Here is a 19905-nt window from a genome sequence, read left to right on the forward strand (position 1 = left end):
TTTTGTTTCATGAAATTTCACAGAAAACATCGGCAGACGAAAGGAGTTCTTAAGAATAGAATCTGATAAACAAAATCTTAGAAAACCTTCTGAGGCGAGGATTCTTTACTTTTTCACCATTTTTCTAAACCTGGTAAAAAGGACTCTGTTTCTTTGTTTATTTTTCAATGTTGAAAACAAATCTCTAGATATATGCCGTGACATAATCAGCAATAACTGAAACGTACCGTATCTATTTTCTCTATTGAGTATTTTACCATTTAAGCTGTGACAGAAACCTTTTTAAAATGTCATTACTTTGTAGACTGCAGGCAACGAGACATAAATTGTACATACACTTGATGATCAAGATAATACAATACATTGCATGGGTGGGTGGCGGGGGTTGTGGTGGGGTGGGGGGGGGGGAGAGGGTACAAAACAATACTTGTTTTGGGGCATTTAAAACTCAGCAATCAGCAAACTTGCCTATCTCATGAATTTTTTTGTTTTCCGGATCTATTAAAAATTTGTTCGCGTATCCTGGAAAAAGCCTATTAACAGTCAGTATTATAAAGAACAAAGACTCTGTATTCTTCTAAATTGTTTTAACGTTTAGCCTGATAAATTTCTAAAATGGACTGGTCCATCATCCAATTTGGGAAATAGCATTTATTATTTAAAGGTGTGTTCACTGAAAATTTACTGACTAAAGAGCGGACAGTGCCAAACCTGATCAGCCTGCGGTTCTTTGTCAGCACTAGTCATAATGGCAGAATCACTTGCCGCTTGCAGGCTAAAGGTTAATTGCTTTTAAACGGACAGTTTAAAATAAATGCTCAGGACCTACATTGAAAATCAAGATTTGGTAATCACCTTTCTAAAGCTGTCATTTTCTGACAATATCTATTGTGAGTGCTTTAAAAGATTTAGAAATGAAAATAGCAGCATATAATGATTAATGACTATCAAACTCTTTTAAGAATGCAATATTCAGAATATTTAAATTCATTCCAGTGTATTTTTCTTCTTTCGGTACGTTCACTTTTCGCCTTTGGTGAATTTACAACAGAAGTATCCATGACAAACTCTATAAAAGTATATTACATGCATTTGATCAAGGTTTTTTTAGGTTTTAAATTAAAGTTTAAAATGCATATGGCAAGTTTTTATTGGCCGATTTCTCTTGTAACCTGTTTATTTCCTGAAAGGTACCTTTATGCTTGTAACTGAAAGAACTGTGCCAACCCCACCCACCCTCTAGATATTGGCACGTCATACAAAAGGCTATAAAATTGCACAAATAAATGTTGCGACGTTTGTCTGTCACGTGCTCGATTTGATTTTTAAGTGTGTTATGACATTCCGAAGTGGCTTTTACAAAAAATAACAAAGCGAATTCCTTCTTCTGGACAGGTGTAATTTTACTTTATCTGGTGCAAATCAAAAATTACAAAAGCATGTTCGAATTCATGTCGCGAAAACGTATGATATCTCACAAGACTGGCGCTCGGACAATACCGGCAAGCCAAACGAATGACAAGCCGATAGCCAGCAGCAAAACGGTGTACGATGCAAAATATTAATAACCTCTCCCCTATAAATGACGCTTTTTTATGTTGCTATTAAATAACATACAGTTATTTCATTCGATAAAAATTAACGAATGATAACAAAAATGTGGAGGAATAGGAAAACGAAATGTTATCGCTGAAAACCTTTTTATACTTTAATTAACTTATGACTTCGAAATTTGAACCTAAACGACTTAATTCAGTATAAGTACATTCGTGTAATGTTTGTCTGCATAAATTATTTTATTGTTAAAGTTAGTAAATTCATGCCTTAATCGTAAACGAGATGCGGAGCGTTACTTAACGTAATGAGATACCAGACTGGATGACAAAAACTATTTCACTACTGAAAACTGACGATATCAATGTCTGTAGTTACATAAAAAAAAACCTTCCAAATCTTCTCTGTTGTAATATTGACATGTTTATGACAGTTTCTAAGAGTATTTAATGTATAACACATGTTTGAATTAAATACTGAAGACAGAAAATGGAAAATGGAACTAGTATGGAGAATTCATTCATGGATTTGAACGGAAGAAATGTGTCTTTAAGTAATGACATATTTTCAGGAAAAGAGCCGTCTTCACTACAGTTGGTTTCCGATGTCGTAGTAACGATAACTCTAATTACGGTAATGACTGGGATGGGATGCACAATAGAGTTCTGGAAACTTGTCCAGCACCTTCGTCGGCCAATCGGAGCAGCTATAGGAATGCTGGCTCAGTTTATCGTGTTGCCATTGGTTACATTTGGATTAGCGCATGCGTTTCAGCTTGAACCGGTTACCGCAATCGGGATGCTGGTGATGGGCTGTTGTCCGAGTGGGTCAATGTCAAACGTATACTCGTACTGGGTCGACGGTGACGTCCCTTTGAGGTCTGTTTTTCTTCTCTTTTCATTTTTTTAAGAAATGTCATTGTCAGGCGAACTATTTTATATAAGAAAGTTAAGTCATTTGAGTGAATGTTTCATTCATCTAAAGTAGCATGAAGACGGGAGAATGATATATACCAGGATGTTGATACAGTTCAGTTTCTTGAATTATTCATAAGACAAAAAAGTCAGAAATTATTTTCAACATGACAGTGAACAGATGTTTATAAATCAATCCATTCAGTTTAATTTAACGTTCGTCTGATTTCTATTTCGTACCGAGTTCATATGATTATGCAACAACCTGTTGTCATATATTGATGGGATTTTTTCAGTAAATCGTTAATTTGCCTTTAAAGCTGTAAACATTTATGTTATACTATCATAGAATAACTTTCCATAATGACTTTTTATTCTATGCTAGCACAGGTTTAAACTGAAACCTATTATGGTAAATATAAATATTCTCCATGATCCCAAAAGGCTAGAAAATATAACAACACCGAGTCCAAATAAGTTCAAGATGCATCAACACAAACTTACACGCAAACTTCTACTAAGTCAAGAGTTATAACTCTGTTATGGCTGAGAGAAATTCCAAACAAAACCGCAGGTGCATAACTTTAATAATATTCCTTTAATGTTTCATAGTCCTAGGTCAAATACATTTTGAGCTTCATGCGACATAAACTTTTCGACTCTTTCTCTGCATACTTTTATATTGAGCCAAAGGTAAAGGTAAAGTTTCTTGTTTAACGTGGGTAGTCGACGAAAGTCCCCACCTGGAATGGATGGAACAACTTATTTCCAGCTGAGCCCACGGCAGATGTCATATTTACCTCCCTAGCATCCAGTCTAGGCCGATACTGCTGGAAACAGTACCAATTTAAGCATATCACTCAGCACTGAACAGTAGTTGGGATATCAAGGGTCATAATTCTTGTCTAGCTGTTAAAAAACAACAACAACAAAAACAGATAAAACACCTATTCCACAAGACAGTTGTTTTGGTAAAAAGAGCACCACCTGCCGGTTTTAACTCGCGACTGTAAATGTTTGATGTTAAGCAATATGCAAGAAAAGGTGTATTTTACTCGACCTTCTTATTCACCAATTGATCACGCTACGATATTCAAGAAAAGTGATCATAAACTAACAAAATTAAACAAAAAAAGAAACAATTAAATGTTTAAATGGGCCATAATTCCGTCAAAACAAAATAAAACAAAAAACGAAAAAGTACCATTTTTAAGTACATACAGGGTCATAATTCTGACAAAAACATATCAAAACTATGATTCTTGGCTTATATACTCTTCCAATGATGATATAAACGTTTGTAAGATTCCAAAACTAATTAGTTTTAGGTTGGGTAGACCTTAAGAAAAATTTTAATCAAGAAAAGGCAATTCTCTAATTTCAGAAAGGTTATAATTTTAACTATATACAATGAGTAATTACCATGAGTAATGTTGTTTGGCCAATATACTGAACTTATAATAATATACAGGTCTGCAAAGTTTCAAAGCTATTGCTCTTACAAATTTCAAGCAAAAAGGACTGGAAGAACAAATACCAAGAAATTCTAATTGAATACATAAAGGTAGTACTTCTGACAAAATGCATAACAGAGTGTCATGATTTTAGACCAACATACTCACCCAATGATTTTAAGCAACTTTACAAAGTTTCAAAGCTTCTAAATATTCAGGTAGATAGAAAACTACAAGGCGATGGTATGTATAACATAACAAGTTAGGAATCAAAATGTCTGGCTCGAAGGTGTGACAGTTAAAATACTGATTTTTAATTGTGTTACACTTGTGTAGCGCGAATAGTTATTTTTGACCTGTCGAATTCATGCTATGTTTTCATATTGCTTTTGAAGAGACTTTGTGTTTTGTTTGCATTTGTTGTTATTTATAATAAACATGTATTCCATATTCGGTCATGAAAGATGTCGACGCTCTGATATTTTGAATCTATACCAGGGCTAATTTTGACCACGAAGTTTGTATGTTACTCAATCGACCCTAGTTGTGGTGATGTGAATATTTCGGTATTTGCTTGAGTTAATTATGTATCCCACACCTTGGCCATTTTTAACCCAAGGCTATTATTTTGTAACTGTGTGCAGTCTGAATGGGAAATAAATGACCTTGGCATCTATAAAAATAGGCGCTCCTGGGACTTGACCGAGTCATGGAGGTAATTTATGCAAAGTAGCAAGAGGAGGTGCCCCATGACACAACATTTGGGGATTCTGGATGTGGTAGGAATTTAGGCATAAGATACCACCAACTACTATTGACTGGAACGTACCAGGGGAAAGGCGCTACCAAAAAGACTCTTTTGTCAAAAGCACCATGTTCTTGAAGCTTGTATAATAGTGGCTGACTAAACGAAGGCTTATTGGAAATCAAAGAAGACGTCGGTCTGTTTACCTGTTGCGTGACCTTATTTTATTAACCTTTGGTAATTTTTCAGCTTTTTCGAGAAGTTTGGAGTCGTGTTAAAATCATTGAGTATGTCAGGATTTTGGAAATATGTTTATGAAGATTAAATGTAATAATGAGCTCAAGTAATTTGCACAGAACATGTTAGTGATATTTGTCTACAATTTGCTTGGTCAGTAGTATCTCCTGTCCTAAACTGGAGGATAGGGGAACATTTGCCTTCGTCCAATTAGATGATTATTTAGTAATTCTATGACACCTATCGTTTATTTCTGCGTTTGGTATCGCGGGAATGTTTTGAATTCTTAAGAACATTACTGCCTGGCTTAAACAGCAGCATAGGGGAAACTCATGAGAAAACTGACTGGAATCGTTTATTCAGGATGATTGTTTTTATGAGATTTTCTGTGTTAATACCGTTTATCTTATCCTTTGACGGGGAATACATCCGCTGTTTTGTTTTTTAAGGATTCAGTACAGTGTTTGTGATGTTAGATTTGGTAAAATCAGTGTCATATTCTTGCTGAATGTCCAGGATGCTTTCTATGTATGCCTAAATTGAGTTCTTAATTTTGAACTGAATCACATGTTTGAGAGCTAAAATTCCTGGTGTACTCATTTGGACCATGCTTTTTGATCTTTTGGTATTGGCAGTCCCTTTTACTTATAAGCAATTCCATACGCCCGTTTTAACGATGTCCGTCCGTATCGGTATATGGCGTTGAGAAGATGTGTAGCGCACTTCTTTTTAGTTGGGTTTAACGTCGCACCGACACAATTATATGTCATATGGCGACTTTCCAGCTTTGATGGTGGAGGAAGACCCCAGAAGCCCCTTCGTGCATTATTTCATCACGAGCGGGTACCCGGGTAGAACTACCGACCTTCCGTAAGCCAGCTGGATGGCTTCCTCCCATGAAGAATTCAACGCCCCGAGTGAGGCTCGAACCAACATCGATGAGGGGCAAGTGATTTGAAGTCAGCGACCTTAACCACTCGGCCACGGAGGTCCCGTGTAGCGAACTTAATCCGGCTGTAAATCAAAGGTTAAGGTCATAAATTGAGCTAAAAGGTCAAAACTGTCCACTATAGTTTGTGTCCGGAGCATAACTAAATGACATTGCAAGGTATTGGCTTCAAACTTGGCATGTAACAAGGTGGCGATAACAAAGTATTCCGAACAATGTTCAGAACACATGAATCTGATCTGTAGGTTTAACGTCAAATTCACAAAAAAAAATTAATTGAGTTCATACGTCAATTCTGTCCGTCATATTTCGTGTCCAGAGCATACCTTAAAAATACTTAAGGTATTGTCTTGTAAACTTGAAAGATTTGGAGGTTGGGAAGGTGTGCAGACGGCAACCATTTACATATCACCCTGCCCCCATACACGCCTTCCCCATCTACCTCCCTCACCCCAAATTGTTTTTTGTTTGTTCGTTTTTTGTTTTTTTGTTTTTTTAAATTCAGTTTCTTGTCCTTTAGTATACTGTAACCACATAAACACTTCTCCGCTCCACACTCCCCTGACATCTCCAACCAAAAACAAATCTTTAATTGTTGCTTCCGTTCTCCTCTGGTATAGAATTTAGGCTGTACATTGCCCCGCTTGGCACTGGAGATGTTTTGGTTATACCGCCTAGGATCAAGTTAGTGAATACGGATATTTATTGACATCGCCTATGCACCATGAATTATGTAGACATTATACTGAAGTTTTTCTGAATAAATGGATTTTTCTGTTTATGGCTTGGTGGATGATAAAAATTGTGGTCTGAGATTTCGTCTTAGACACCAAGTTTGCTGATATGCATTACAATATCTCCAAAATAGTATCATTTCAAGCGGAGTTTATTGTTGTGCGGGACTGAGAGAATCGAAAATTTCAAGAGACTTATATGTACATGTATGTGAGGAATTACAGCGGTTTTGCAGATTTGGTAGATAGTTATTTATTTACATATTTATTTATTTGGGTTTTTTGCGGCGCACCAACACAGTATAGGTTATATGGCGCCAAACAGGACTACAAATTTTGGTTCCACATCTCATTCACATCGAAATAAAAACATAAAGTATGGAATCAAAATTTGCATACCTGCTGGAATCACAGAGTTACTGCAAAACCAAGTGTTAAGACTCTATTAGTCGCCTCTCACGATCATGCAAGGGTAAGACAGTGGTTCCAATTCTTTTCATACACAGATCGTACCAGAACCACATGGGGCAGGTAGATAGTTAAGATCTCAAAGATATTTAGGATGAAGAAGTCACCTAGAGCCATTTGGTGCTTTTCATGCGTCTGTCGTGTTCCAGTAACCTTTCTAACACAATGATACTTTGGTTTATAATAGGCAGCAACATGGTGCAGTTTTGGACATGTTCATGCCGAGTTTGACCAGTACGATTTCACAAATCGTACAGAGGTGTTTTTTCGCTGAAAAGATTCCGCTTGTGGTTTGGCTAGTAATATATAAGGACTCAGTTCCTATGACAATAAATGGCTTATGATTGTGAACTAGGACACAAAACACATGTTTCATTGACAATAAACTGGCAGTTGAGGTACATGACATAAAGGTAGTATAGGAGAGAATTATATTTAGATAATCTAGGTATTCTGGTGGGACCCGAGTGGTGACTGATCAATAAGCTGCAGGTGCTCGATAGGTCGGCATTGTTAACAGAGTTACAGCCAGGAAGATTAAAAATCTATCATAAGTGTAATTCCCTACACCTTGTCAATTTGTGTGTTGTCCCATTTTGAATTCATCGCATTCAGAGGCTTAGCCAAGATCAAGAACACCAATGCCTCAGCTTCCAGATAGATACCAGGGGCAGGGAGCTAGACCATGATTAACTTCAATATCTGATGGGAGTGACAGAGTAATAACAAGTGCACTAATGACATGGAACAGTGTCATTTCCTGGGAAAATTATACATGTATGATTGTTTTATCAGCATAACAAAGAACAAAATTGTACAACTTTATGTGTTCCAACATTATTCGATCTGGTTTAGGATCGAGACTGGGTTGAATGCACCTCTGTAGGGATTATTGATATTAAAAGAATGATTAACAGATTAGGGAAAATGCTAACAATCGATGAAAAAAAAAACAACGAATATTTATCTTCTTGGTATTAGCTATTATGGTGATGAATAGGAAATAGATTGGGGTAAACAATAATTTAAAAATGCAAAAGCTAAATGGAAAAGGAAATTGTTTAAAGGTCAATTTTCAGCGGGTAACTTTCCGGCGTATGCGCACTATCTTTCTTGTTTTAGAACAACACAATTTTTCTCACGGGGCCTCTGATATTGTAATGATATTGTTTTATCGTTTCAGTTTGATTATGTCAATTCTAGCCTTACTTCTGACACTGCATATAATGCACTTGATCTTATTGTTTCAGTTTGATCCTGTCAACGCTAGCAACACTGTTGGCACTAGGTATAACAAACTTGTTCTAGTTGTTGACAGTTAGAAACTGACAACGCTTGAATTACTGAATTACTACTGACTCTGTGTATAAAGCGCTTGTTTTTGATCTTTCAGTTTGACTCTGTCCGTTCTAGCCCCACAGCTGACACTAGGTATAATGCGCTTGTTTTTTGTTGTTTTAGGTGCCCTGTTACAACCCTATCGACACTACTTGCTCAAATATACTTAACTGTTTATTACTATTACTATTATTATTATTATTATTATTATTATTATTATTATTATTATACCACACTTATTTAGCATTCTTTTCATACAAAATATGTGCGTTCAAAAGTGCAAAAACATAAAGAATACATACATACATATACATACATGTAAATATATTGGTAAAAGATTTTTTTAAAAAGGAATAGTAATTAAAACAAGATCATTTTTTTCAGTTTCACTATAAAATGCTAGCTCGACCATTGACATTAGGTTTGTTTTGGTTTTTGTTTCAGTTTGACTATGACAACATTAGCTACACTTTTGGCGTTAGGTATGATGCCTCTAAATATATGGCTGTACAGCAGAAGCTGGACAGACGAGGACCTTTTTATACCTTACAAGAACATAATTGTCTCCCTTGCAATGACACTGGGGCCTGCAACTGTTGGAATATTTCTAAGATGGAAATGGGAAAAAATAGCTTTGGTTATTGTGAAGGTAAGATCACGACGAAAGACAGAAGAGTTTTGTTACAGTCTCGCTTTCATACAATATCACTTTCGTAATGTAAAGGGCCAAGAACATTACATCATTTTTTTCTACTCAAGTACTTGAAATAAGTGTAAAGAGTGTATTCATCGTGGGGAATCACATGAATTTAAATGACGACGTGCAAGGAAACATGTCCAACACCTTCTCTCGCTTTGTGAATAACAGGAAAATCAAGGTATTTTATATTTACAAACATACAAACCCTATCATATGCCCCTTACCTTCCGATTTCTCTGATACCCGTATTGTACGCCATGTGTTGATGTTTTATTAGAACACTCGGGAACTTTAAAAGCATCTCTCATTTTTTTGAGGAGGCTTTCATGGACTGACAAAAGTTTTGAAAGAAAATGCATTTTTAAAATTAACGGTAGTACAATAACATGAAAATTTAACTGAAAATGCAATACATTTAGAATTTTTTAATATGCATATTTATGTGTTGTGTATAAGATATTTGTATATGAAAAAATTATTGATTTATAGATATTTAAAATCTATTTAATGGCAGCATACGTGTACATCTCTATCAATGACAACTTACACATACATAAACATTTTTAGGAAGTGTTGTTAGAAAAGAGAGCATCGTTGTCCGCTTATGTAAGTTATTCAAACTGATATGATGCGTAAAACTTAAGAATTAAATATATATCGTATTGCAGTTTCTTTGTGCACTTTTAGTACTACACAACTTTTCATTTGCTATTTTTGTTATTCAACAATATGGCGTAACCGATATTTTGCTATTGTCAAACAAGCTAGTGTCTTTGGGTTCAGGTGTTTTTCACAACTATAAACTAGGCTGAAAAGGAATATTTACTGTGTCAACGAAAGCAAAGTTACTTGCAGTGTTATTGAACTGGAAAATTCGGTTGTTCAGTGTATATAAGGAAACCTCTATAGCGTTACGGCAAGACTTTAATCTTATGATTGTACCAATTTATAGGGTGAAATCATCATTTCTTTCTAATTTAAGCATTATATAAATATAATGGTCTTTATTATTTTTTTTTTCAATAAAAATCATTTTCTTATGTATTGGCTTACCTTTGGAACATACCATAACAATTACCGTTGTGACACTATTTTTTTCAATGTTATTTGTAGTTTTTTTTCAATGTGACACCGTCCTTTCCTTTGTTTGTATTTTGAAAGGGCATGAAGTGACCGTCTATGAAGACACCGTGAATTTTATCAGAAACAGAGGAGAATCGATACCTAATGCACCAAAACAATGCGTGACTCATTCGTGATTATTTATTGGGATTATTTTTACTGAATTTTATTTAATAATCTTCCTGACTTTATTTTTCTAAAATATATATACTTGTACTTTGTATTGTATTTTAGTCCACATTCTAGCATACCAGAAGGTCTATCATGGTTCGTCTCGTGATTTTGACGAACCTCTGGTGGGTGAGATTGATAAGTTAAAGGTCATAGGTATATCCATTGTGATTTATGTTATTGTATTTAAATAAAGCCATTATAAATATGACCGACTTTATTCAGACTCTTGGAACCAACTTTCCTTCTTACATAAACATAAACGCCCTTGAACATACACTGATGGCCGGGCCCATGATGTAACACAGAAGAACGCGAAATTTATTCTTCCTTTCTTAACAAAGAGCGTCCTTTAAACTTGATACCTAGTAACATGATGAGACAAGTGTCCTAGTTTTCCTCATTTGACGAAATATGAACACCCATGAAGATATCGGCTTACTAAATTTTATGGACCACGTGTGTACGACTAACCTGTTATCGAATCGAGACAGACTTAACATGCGTGATCAAATTAATTCGGTGATGATTCCGTGATTGTATCAACAGCAAATATTTACAGATGAGCACATGTCTAAAAAAAGCTTGTAAATCATCTTTTGTTTCTTACATCATCCTTTTATTGTAACCGATGATTCTCTTTCACTTATCCTTATTTAATTCACAAATGATGTCGTATACGCAGCATCCGGGGATCGAACTCGCGAACCCTCGATTCATAGTCTTTAGTTTAACCAAGAATTTATTTTGTTTATTGTATAGAGGCGATTTGATAGCTTAGAGTGGTTGAACAAATACAGGATAAATCTTTTGAGAAAAATTGGTAAAAAGTACGCGTCAGGGACGGCTCGATCCTACAACCTTGTTGTTTGTTTGTTTGTTTTGGGTTTAACGCCGTTTTTCAACAGTATTTCAGTCATGTGACGGCGGGCAGTTAACCTAATCAGTGTTCCTGGATTCTGTACCAGTACAAACCTGTTCTCCGCAAGTAACTGCCAACTTCCCCACATGAATAATCAGAGGTGGAGGACTAATGATTTAAGACACAATGTCGTTTATCAAATAGTCACGGAGAACATACGCCCCGCCCGAGGATCGAACTCGCGACCCCGCGACCCGTAGACCAACGCTCTTACCTACTGAGCTAAGCGGGCGGGCTTACAACCTTGTTTTAGTCTTTAGTATGGGGTAAATGTATTCTGAGATAACCTCCCTGGCGACTACTCCAATGATCTTATCACGATCAACTGAGTTCAGTATCAAACTTTACATTATACAATATATGAATATAACATCACTTTTACACGGGAAGGCCGATTATGTTATGAAGTGGATTTTTCAATGGTCAAATTCAAAAGATTGTGTTTATTAAACATATTAGTTAGCATGATTCAGTCTCTAAAATGAATACTTGTTCCATTGAAGTTAACTATGAAGTTTATTTATGAAACCATATAAAATACATTAATGGGTTAAGTCAAGTGAAACCACCCGTAAATGAAGACCCTTCGGGTCTCGAGCATTATTTTTCATGAATCAACAGTTATCCATTGTTTCTGCTATACATAATTATTGAAGTTCACATTGCAGTACTTAGGATTATTTACCAGTTGTCAGTTGTCATTTGGAGATTATTATACCAGAATCACGCCCTTAAGTAAGTTACGATGTTGTCCCATCTGAGGATATCTAATATTAAGTTTTTGTCTCTTCACAACTTTTCAACTAGAAGGTTACATCAAATTATGTCTTTTTCAATTTACGATTCGGCGGGTTAATAGTAGTCCAACACGTTGCGTAATTATAATCTAGTACGGAAAAGTCGGGGGAGTATCCATTGTCACATATTGGTCCTAAGTGTTTAAAGAAGTTTATATAGGACAACATTCCAATTTTACATTACAAGAAGACACGAAATTCTCTCCTGTGCGTTATTTTAGGCATGTGCAGACAGAGTTAAATTCATTTTTATATATTTTTATTTTTTATGTCATTTATACATTTATGGATATCATCAATTCATTTAATTATATCATTAAATTTTCCAATCATATTTTTATATGTTTGTGTCACTCTGTTAGTTCCTTTGTTTTGTATAGAGAATGAAAGGCTACTGTTTTTTTATATCAATCTTATCAGGTGAAGGAACCGAAACCCTTCCGCCAATAGTTGCCGAGCCTGATAACACTGATATCAAAAGACATTTGTCTATTATTCTATTTATCATGAAATAGAACACCATATGTCCTCATCTCTTATTTCGTAAAAAATGACTTCTGAAGCAAAAATTAATAACTTCATATTTTACGGATTTGAAACTTTGTCCGCATTGCACTACAGTTTTAAGACATAATGTTTGTAATTAAAAGTTAAATCGACGAACGAATTGTAAGTTACTAATACGCCTGGTTACGTAGCCCTATCAAAGTACACTTGGAAAAGAGAGAATGCCATTTTTTATAAACCAAAAACATGAACTGAAGCAATGGCATTTGTTTCGTTCACTTTTATAGTGAGAGAGGAAGGAACAAGAAATGAAACATGAAATGAATCAAGAATATGTAACAATGAATATTCACTCTCAAGAAAGGCACAGGAAATAATTGCTAAAATTACAGGACTAAAATATAAGACTTTATAGTGAATATTCGCTCTCAAGAATACAGCTGCCGTATCTGCAAAGGATTTGATACAATTAGATTCAAATTTCTTGCATATGTTGAAAGCTTCCACGCTTTGAGGTCAAGTTCTTTTCTTTCTCACAAAAATGACAAACGCATTCAAACTTCCCGAGTGTTCTCAGAACGTATCATGGACTCCGAGGATATTACGGTCGCCGGAGGAAAACGGATGATAAAGGGCAAATGATAGGCTATGTAACTAAATCTTAAATTCGTTTTTCAACATAAAATACTTTGATTTTCCTGCCGAACGGCCATTTTTCCAAGAACATCGTCATTCAAAGTCATGTGTTTCCCCACAAGGTTATTTACGATCAACATGCTAATCGTAAAACATTTTTGGACAGTAACGAGTGTTTTTGTTGTTCTTTTTGAGTGTCCAGATCATGATTCAACAGACAGTGTGCTAACTAACTGGAAGAAAATATCTAAATCCCCAATCATAGTTCATTCTCAAACACAACTATTCAGCATTCATAATTTTAACATGGCGTCTGGAATTCTAAATGAGCAATAAGAGAGCTGCAGTTTAATGTACCTGCCAGTTTCCACTTGGGTAAAACGAAGCATTCTCAAAATGAGTATATATTGCCTTATTATCACATTATTTCAGAAATCAAATTTAGTTGCGTAACCACACAGGGCCTAGAGAATACTACAAACTACAAGAATTCGAAGTTTCTATTAAATTTTAGATGGATTAAATACATACGTTTTCATTCAGTTTTGAAATTTAATGCAGGGAGTTATTGATGAAGTTCCCTAAGTGAATTTTGTATCATTCCGCTATATTTCGGACATGTGAAAATTATGAATAGTCCGAGGAGAACCTTGTGTCCACGCTTGATTTCTATAAGGCTACAATATACTAATTCAATTCCTTCTATATTTCATATTACCAATTAAATCTTGATACCTCATTTTTCAGCACTTTAGAGTATTCAATGCTATAAAACCTACATATAGCTAGTAGAGTAACATGTCTTATACCAACAATACAATAAATATTGAGATGTAACGTTCCATATAAGAAAAGTGATCTGTTTAGAAAAACAATACTCTATGAAAATGCTCCTATGAAGTTTGCTGTTAAGCATTAACGCGTATGTAGACATTTTCTCAATGAATAAAATTAAAACCTGGCATGGTCTAGATCATTTTTAATACAACGGGCATTAAAAGTAAGCCGAAATAAAACAATCACATTCTTATAAGGCCTAAAAATATTCTTTATTTCCGGTATCATGCTAAAAAAAATTAGGGTAGGTAGGTCGGAAATTATTTTCTTCGGGGTGGGGGGGGGGGCATTTTTTACTATTATTAAGTGAGAGTTTTCGGAAATTATTTTTGTGTCAAAAAATAGATTCAAATAAGGGTGTATGCCTTAAGAACATCAGTAAGTTGATTTCTAACATCACTGACCATGAAGCATAGAAAGTAAAAAATTGAAGAAAAATATTCTCCAAGGCCATAGAAACATTAGGGTCCGGCCAAAAGTTAAGGGTAGGTCGGGATACCGGAAACAAATATTTTTTACGCCTAAGCCTCATAATATCATGTTTTATCAGCAACTTGGAACTACACTTTGGACTACTTCACATGTAGCACTGAGTTGTCACTTCTTTTGGTGTAAACAGTCCTTTTAATCAAGAATTTGTTGTTTTATTAACCATATTTATTGAGATATCCTCTCATTTCAGATCGCAAGCATATTTGGAGTAATAGGGATAATTTTGACAATAACGTTTTTGAGTCTTCTCTATTCATTCATATACAAGTCGTCCTGGGAAATCTACGCCGCAGCATGCCTTTTAACTTCTGCAGGCTTCGCACTCGGATACATCGTAGCTAAGTTATTCCGAATGAATGCCACACATGCACGAACTGTCGCCTTGGAAACTGGAATTCAAAATATTCCATTATGCCTGACAATAATTGCTTTATCATTCCCAAAACAAATGATTCCGAAATTGGTGCCTTTCCCATTGTTATACGGAATATTCGCGCAGATCAATAGCTGTGTCTTTGTGTTACTGTACTACATTGGCAAAAGCGTCAAGGCGTACAAGAATAAGGAAACGAGAAACGATTTCACCAGTGTGCCTACGAGCGACAATCCTGATGGTGTTGAAATGAGCATTGTAGTAACACAAAAGGAAAAAGTAGCAGAACTTTGAGGTCTTTTGCTTCGTTTATTTTCGTTATTTGTGTACATATACAGGTGTATTTTAACCAGCAAAACATAAACCAGTATTGTTGAAACTAAACACAATTATAATATTCTCTGAAAGAATCCCTATAAATTTAATTTTTTTTATCTAGAATGACCTATTCAAGTTAATACAATCATAGTTTGGTATAAGAAAAATACAGATGCTTCTAGAAGGCTCCAGCCCCGGTCTAAAAAGGGCAGTGAAAGTCAATTAATTTTAAATAAAAATGAGATTTTTATATCAGGTCTTAACTTATTTGTACTGATCATGAACTAGTTTAATACCTGCTCCAACCCCTGTTTACTCGGTACAACAGTGTACAATAGTTATTCATTTTCAGTTGTAGTTTTGTTTTCAGTCCTATTTAAAATCATCAAGTATTCACAAACGAAAGACAAATGTACAGTGTTGCGAAAGTGTATATGTATGTAAGGCTGAATTGTTGTCTGAGACTTGAACTTTTTAGACTGATATGTGATGTGTTAATATATTCCGTCTTGTCTACTGTGTAAAGAAAATGGGCTTGGACACTAACAAATACTTCGGGATTCTGCAGATGTTGTAACTCGAGAAACACAAACGTAGAGAGATGTGTAATTAATCCTTTAAGCCCCTAGTAGCTTTTGCAGTTTTCATAACTTACTATAGTCTGGGAACCGTAAATACAAGTAAAAGCAATCATATACTATATGTCTATGTCCACAAACTATATATAAATACCCGCTTAATCCTGATTATTACTTAAGAGAGCACCGACTATAATATTAAAATTTGTGGTCCATTGCATACTTGTTGTAGCATGCAATGAATGTGTTATTATATATATACAGTTATTAACAATAATATATGGTTAAATCAATTATAAGTATAACTGTCATGCTAACAGCTGCATTCTGCATATATTAGTTATATACGTTTGTACAGAAATAATTCACAAACTGATACATGTATTACTTAAGAAACAATAAGTTCCCAAACGTGGTTTATCGTAGAATAGCCCGAGTTTTGAGTTCTTATGCGTAAGAATATATCAAGAAGGCCGTAGGCCTGAGTGATATATTGTTTCGCATAAGAACGAAAAACTCGGGTTATTCTACGATAAATCACACTTGGAAACTTATTATTTCGATTCTAACACGACATACAAGTATCAACAGTGTTAGAAGAAATGGTAACTACTGTTTACGACCGTGCTACGCCCCTGAATCGGATGACGTCATCGCACGCGAGTAGTTTATTGCAAAATAACCCGAGATAGATTTTGCTCTACATGTATGTAGGTTATTTGCTGATCGTATTAGAATTGTTGTTAATCAGTTAAAAAAGGAAACTATCCGAATATTTTATGACGTTTAGTTTTATCGATGGCATCATCTATGAACTAAAACACATTTGGTACGGACAGAGTATATATATTACATCTTTGCTGACTCCCCACCTGATGGCATGGTTTTAGTGGCGTAATTGAGATCCTATCTCCAACACTTGATAATATTCAAAGAAATTGCGATTTCTTTACAAAAACGCAAAAGCGTTCGGCAGTTACCTATAACTAATCATCCACAATTTAAAAATATCATTAAATACTAGGCTTTAAATGTTTAAATATTAGATCTATCAGCAATGAAAATAAAAATATGAGCCTTGCGAGTGGAAATGCTGTAATTAATTTATTTGGGAACATTCGTTAATCACACAACACGTTGTGTACATTCTGTTGAACTTAATTCCCTACCAATGCTAACGATTTATACCAACACGGCTATTCCTCAATCAATGGACTTTAGAATGTATTTCTAGTTTTGCTTTTGTTGGATTTAACGTCGTACGGACTCAATTATAGGTCATATGGCAGCTTTCAAGCTTTGATGGTTGAATCAGACCCAATGTGCTCCTCCGAGAGACACTTGGGTCTTCATCTACAATCAAAGCTGAAAACTCGCCATATGGTTTATAATTGGTGCGACGTTAAACCCAATAAAAAGAAATCAAAACATAAATTTATGGCTGAATGCATATTAATTTATTGCACTTTGATTGATCTGACTAAATAAGCACCCAACGGTTTTCTGTTGCCTAGCAACGAAAGAATGTCAGTAAGTCATGTCTGGTCGCGTGACAATAGGGCCTGATAAAATTTTCATAGATAAATTCTTTTCAAAGCGAGACGCCAAAGCCTTGTTCAAGTGAAAATAAAGTCACAGAAAGTTACAGAAAAAAATTCTCTTTTTGTAAGTTTATCCTAAACGTGTGCTTTGACATTGCAACACTTTTGAGGATTTTTGAAACAAAATACTACATTGCAACAACGAAAATAGAAATGCGCTTGATAATGATAAAATGCCTGTTTTTCTTTTTTGGTTTTGTTATTTTTGTTGTTGTTGTTGTTTTTAGGGGTGGTGGTTATGGTGTGTAGTTATTTTTATATATTATTGTTGATTTTTTAAACTAACAAAATGTTTTCAAACAATTATGGAAGACAACCTTTTATTAGCTTATTAGCAAGTGTTGTATCAGTTTAAAAATTATATCGATAATGCAACTTTTTATCAGTTAGAAGTGAGAATGTCACAACCGCGACCTAGAGTATGTGTTAGCTTAGAAGTCCTAACGAAATGCCTCATTTCTGTAATTTGTTCTATTTTTTTTAAATTTTGATGTATCCAATATTTAAGCATCTACATTAATTATTGAAGACTCGTAAAATCGCATAGTAGTACTAAAATTAATTTCACATTTCAAATCTTTATATATTGTCTGCATGTTGAGTTAATAACTACAATGGTGCTTGCAGTTGATACTGATGCGTGTATTTACATGAAACTAAGATAGATAAATGTAAATTATTGCACATTACTGCACATTCTGTGAATAATTTTGCTGTGTGTGTTATGTGTGAAATATTTTGCTTTGTATATATAACGTGTTGTTCGTATTGGAGGTAACAAAAGAATATATACATTTCAATATTTGTAAATTTCTGCCAGGAAATGTAGTGTGCACAATAATTGAATGTTCACAGATACGTGGTCAAATACCAAACCAATCATAAATTTGTTTCTAGGATATGACAGTAAAATAAAGTTACTTTGTCATGATGTTTCTGCTTTATAATAAAACTCACTCGTTTGTAATTACCTTTTCAAGCATTTACGGGTATTTTTGAAACTTTCAACAAATTGATATTATTATTATCTACCGTTTAAGTTGTTTTTACACGTCAAAAGGGAAGTAACGTCATTTATTCATTTTATTGTGAAATAAAACTTGGATCCGGCATAAGAAAACGTCAAAAATATCACCGACTAAATGACAGGCCTTGTGTTTATTGATAAAATTGGCATTTTGTGACGAGAGTTAAAAGTTTTTCATTAAAATAAAAGCGTTTTCCCGAAAACAAAAAATGAATAGTCAACTTACATGATGCAATCATGCTTGCTCTTACTAATAAGTACAAGCGTCCTCTGTTTCACTTCATGTTTTTTTTTATTTAAAAGTTATTAAATTTTCGCGAAATGTTTTAATTTTGATGAAATTTAACCGTTTATCGTATGCAGAAATATGCCACTAGAGTCTGTGGAAAACAATATGATCCCTATAGAGTAACGATGAATATGTTGTAAGGTACACATTTCCTCTGTCCGAATTCACTATATTCAAGTATGATTGTATTTTTTATATATTGATATCAACAAAAAAAGAGCAGAAATATTTCATTTCGCAATTCAAACATGTCATATTCTCTGTAGATATAACATTCTACTATGTTAATTAGTTCAAGAAAACGATTATCAAAAAAGTGTTTAACAATAAAATATTAATATATTTATGTTCTTCACAAAAATGTAGCAGCCACATTATAAATAAAGGTATTATGAGCCTTTCACAGTTGTGGCATATATATGTACGTCAAATTATGTCACAATATACTTATTCAGTCCCTTCTCTATTTCATATAAATAAATAAATAAATCTTGAGACCTCTTTTTCAGTACTTTAGAGCATTTCAATGATATGAAAGCCATGTATATACAGTTAAAAGGCATGTCTTCTTACCAAAAACAAAATATTGAGATGTTATCTTACATATTAGAAAAATAATCTCTTTAGAAAAACATCAACCTCTGAAAATGCTCCCGTACAATTCACCGTTTAGTAATTACGCATATGTAGACATATTCTCAATGAATAAAACTAAAACCTGAAAATTCACAATAAAAGTGGTCTAGATGTTTTTTGGGGGTTTTTTTGTTGTTTTTTTTTTCTTTTGTTTTTTAAACAATTAAACCGGGCCAAACGTAAAACTGCAACATTCTTATATTTTCATAATACCATATTTCATCAAACAACTTAAAATTAAATAGTTGACTACTTCACATGTTGCACTGAATAGTCACTTCCTTTTTTTTTGTGTAAATAGTCCTGGACGCGTAATGTGTCATGGCATTTTTGATATTGTTGTAAGTTGTTTTTTTTTTATTAAATCTGATGTTTATGTTACTATTAAATGACATAGAAAGATTTCATTTGAAATTTTTAACGAATGATATAAAAAAGAGAAAAACGAATATTTATCGCTAATACTCTTTAAGACTTAATAAACTTTGACATAGTTTACTACATTT

At 34.2% G+C, this 19905-nt stretch overlaps 1 protein-coding gene across 1 annotated transcript; it reads left to right on the forward strand.

Moving 5' to 3' along the window:
* Nucleotides 1-1890: 1890 nt before the first annotated feature.
* Nucleotides 1891-19890, forward strand: LOC123565437 (ileal sodium/bile acid cotransporter-like). Its single transcript, XM_053549622.1, has 3 exons — nucleotides 1891-2432; nucleotides 8838-9042; nucleotides 14768-19890. Exons 1-3 carry the CDS (start codon nucleotides 2044-2046, stop codon nucleotides 15242-15244), a joined length of 1071 nt encoding a protein of 356 aa, XP_053405597.1. The 5' UTR covers nucleotides 1891-2043; the 3' UTR covers nucleotides 15245-19890.
* Nucleotides 19891-19905: the final 15 nt, after the last annotated feature.

Source organism: Mercenaria mercenaria, chromosome 8, assembly GCF_021730395.1.
Source record: "Mercenaria mercenaria strain notata chromosome 8, MADL_Memer_1, whole genome shotgun sequence".
NCBI classification, from domain to species: Eukaryota; Metazoa; Mollusca; class Bivalvia; order Venerida; family Veneridae; genus Mercenaria; species Mercenaria mercenaria.